The 3,028-nt window shown below is 47.7% G+C and overlaps 1 protein-coding gene across 1 annotated transcript; it reads right to left on the bottom strand.

Moving 5' to 3' along the window:
* Positions 1–886: 886 nt before the first annotated feature.
* Positions 887–2,797, bottom strand: LOC136496762 (CASP-like protein 2A1). The gene is made up of 2 exons (XM_066492525.1): positions 2,336–2,797; positions 887–1,367 (listed from the first exon to the last, which is right to left on the bottom strand). Exons 1-2 carry the CDS (start codon positions 2,789–2,791, stop codon positions 1,089–1,091), a joined length of 735 nt encoding a protein of 244 aa, XP_066348622.1. The 5' UTR covers positions 2,792–2,797; the 3' UTR covers positions 887–1,088.
* Positions 2,798–3,028: the final 231 nt, after the last annotated feature.

Raw genomic sequence — 3,028 nt, 5'->3', positions numbered from 1 at the left:
TCCTAGAGCTAGATCTCTACAAACAGGGCTATAGTCAAGAATTGTTGACTACACCTATATTATTGATTAATAAAAATTGTAGCTTGAAAAGTATACGTGAGTAAAAACAGCAAAAAAAAAAGAAAACTGGATTTGAGTGAAAAAATAGTAACTGCGAAGAATTTTGGTCATTCGTGTGAAAAGTTACACCCAACCTGAGATGCTACCGCAAAGTCAGGAGTAATCCTTAAAGATGGGTAGATGACATATTGCTAGGCGAATTGCTGCTTTCCTAGCGGGCCAAGTTTCGGCGACTGCTATCACCAACACCACCTAAAATACATAACACCACCTAAAATACATGACTCATTCATATTTTGGAACAACACCAGCCTAAAATACATGACTCATTCATATTTTGGAACAACACTACCTAAAATACATGACTTATTTATATTTTGGGCTAGCGCTACAGATAAAAAGTTCAATATCTATTCAGCATCTTCTCCAACAATAAGATCTAAAAAAGAATCCTTTCTGCAAATGGATTTCAAGAAGATACTCATATTTGGATTATGTCTCTCAGGCAACCCAAAATAGATCTCCCGCATAAATACTCTATTAGAGACTAATTTTGGTATCTCACTACCCATTTTGGGTTTGGGTCTCCTTATTAGAGACAGTTTAATAGGGCACAAATTGAAGGCCCACCAACAGGAGGACGAGCTGAAGCTGCAACAATTTTGCTATAATTTCATACCCAGACGTTTTCTCATTTGTTTGTTACAAACATTCATCAGATTGTTCTCCACAGAAAGATGTTGCCATAACGAAACATGCACAGAATGACAGAAACTACGCCTGTAGTAAGAATTTTAGGAACAATCCATCCAGCACACACAAGAACGATGCAAACTATATAATTAATTACCCAGTCAAGCACAATTTAGCAGCAGCAGCACCGTACTATGCATATGTAGCAGCAAACAATTACTATGAACGAAGTATATATATAATATATAAGCCCTTATTACTTGATCGCCTACACGTAATAGAGATTTGCAACCACGTCTCCCTCCAGAGCCTCCATGGATGGATGGCCGGCGGCTTCAGCGTGGGTATGCGGCGATCTCGACGCCCTTGCTGCCGAGCGCCGACGACGGAGGCGCCTCGTAGGCGCTGAAGAGGCGGTACGAGGAGATGAGGGAGAGGAGGATGAAACAGAGCAAGGTGCCGAAGGTGATGGCGACGGAGGTGCGCGCCTGACGGCAGAAGCTGCCGAAAACGCCACACGCCTCGCTCCACGTCACCTCCTTGTCGCCGTTGTAGGCGAGGTACAGCAGCTCCGCCGCCGCCGCACCTGCCGCTAGGATCAGGTACGTGAACACCTGCAGGATAAACATGCCATGGATCAATCTCATTCTCTCACCAGTATTATGGTCATCGAGTCCTCTTCTTCAGGGGTCTCAAAGCAACCACAGGATCTGACAGCATTCACTGCTGAAATTATGAAATTAACAGCAGGCATGATGGACTGAATCAAGTGTGCAGTTATTTGCGTAATGGATGCTTCTTGAAACACTGAGGCACAAAAAAAAAAGGATGTAAACAGAAATCAAACAAATCCAGCGCTTAATTAAGCTGTCATACAGTCTCTGCCAAAGCTGATTTCTGTCTGATGTGTTAATTTGGCCCTTGTTTAGTTACCCCAAAATCCAAACTTTGACACTATAAAAAAGAAGATTTTCTGTCACATCAAACTTGTGGCACATGCATGTAGTACTAAATGTTGACGAAATCAAAACTAATTGCATAAAAACTAATTGCACAGTTTGGTACTTTGCGAGACGAACGTTTTGAGTCTAATTAGCCAACGATGGAACAATTATTACCAAATACAAACGAAATGCTGCAGTGCGCTACAGTACCACGCAGTGATTCCGGCGGCGCCAAGAGCAACTAAACGCGCCCTTGTTTGTTCAGGCACGAGTTTCGCATGACTTCTGTAGAAGGAACAGATCCTCTAAAATCCCCTCGCACGATGCACCTCTTTGCAGAGTCCAAGAGAGAGGAAACTACAGCCGAATCTAACACATAATCTTGATGGAAGGAGACCACCAACATCATCAAAGTAATCACAGTCTTGATTATTGCAGGAGTAAGTCACAACAGCAAGAAAATACCAAAACATGAAGAATAAATTTTTGTACCATTATATTACTCATAAAATTCGTCACGTGATGTTGGCAGAAAAAGAACAAGAAAAAAGACATTCTTCGAAGCATTCTCAACATGCTACTACAACCGTGAGAAAATTAAAGTGTGAGTAGAGTAGAGACGGAAGGCAAGAACGGACCTGGTCGAGCAGGAAGACGACCCAGGAGCGCGACACGGTGGCGGGCCTCGGCACGGCCGTGTAGAACGCGGACACCAGCGAGTAGGCGGCGCAGAGGCCGTTGGCGTAGACGAGGTACTTGAAGCCCCCTAGGTCGGAGTAGGCGACGGTGCCGTACTCGTTGCTCTGCTGGTCACGGAGCATGACGGTCATGGCGGCCACGCACAGCCCCAGCGGCGCCGCGCGCAGGAGCGTCTCAACGGGCCGCACCCGCGCCGCCGCGGCCTCCCCTGCCGGCGCCGCGTCCGCCGCCCCGGCTCCTCCGAGTCGGCCCACGTCCGCCGCCTTCTCCTCCGTCATCTTGGACATCTTTGTATCTCTCCTGCTTTTTCTCTCTACTAGGAAGAAGTGCAGACAGGCGCGCGGTCCAGTTCTCTCGTCTACAAGCAGGATGAGAGGGGAGATAGTGTAGTGCATTTAAGGAGGGAGGAGTAGGGGAGGTCGTTGGTGCGCAGTGAGGGGCTTGAATGCATGGAGTTTAATGTCGCGCGCGGTGGGCAGGGCCGTATGGGGGCAATGGATGGATGGATGGATTCCGTTGATCCCTATGCGATTGGTGGCACGGCGCCCGGCCACGCCGTGCGTGCGTCGCGTTCTCGCTGCCTTCCACGCCGCGCCTACCCGTCGGCATTGGCCGCGGCCGCGTGTGCCCGC

This window comes from Miscanthus floridulus, chromosome 12, assembly GCF_019320115.1.
Source record: "Miscanthus floridulus cultivar M001 chromosome 12, ASM1932011v1, whole genome shotgun sequence".
NCBI lineage: Eukaryota > Viridiplantae > Streptophyta > Magnoliopsida > Poales > Poaceae > Miscanthus > Miscanthus floridulus.
The sequence above is the reverse complement of the archived record's forward strand: the minus strand, read 5'-3'. Positions and strand labels throughout refer to the sequence as shown.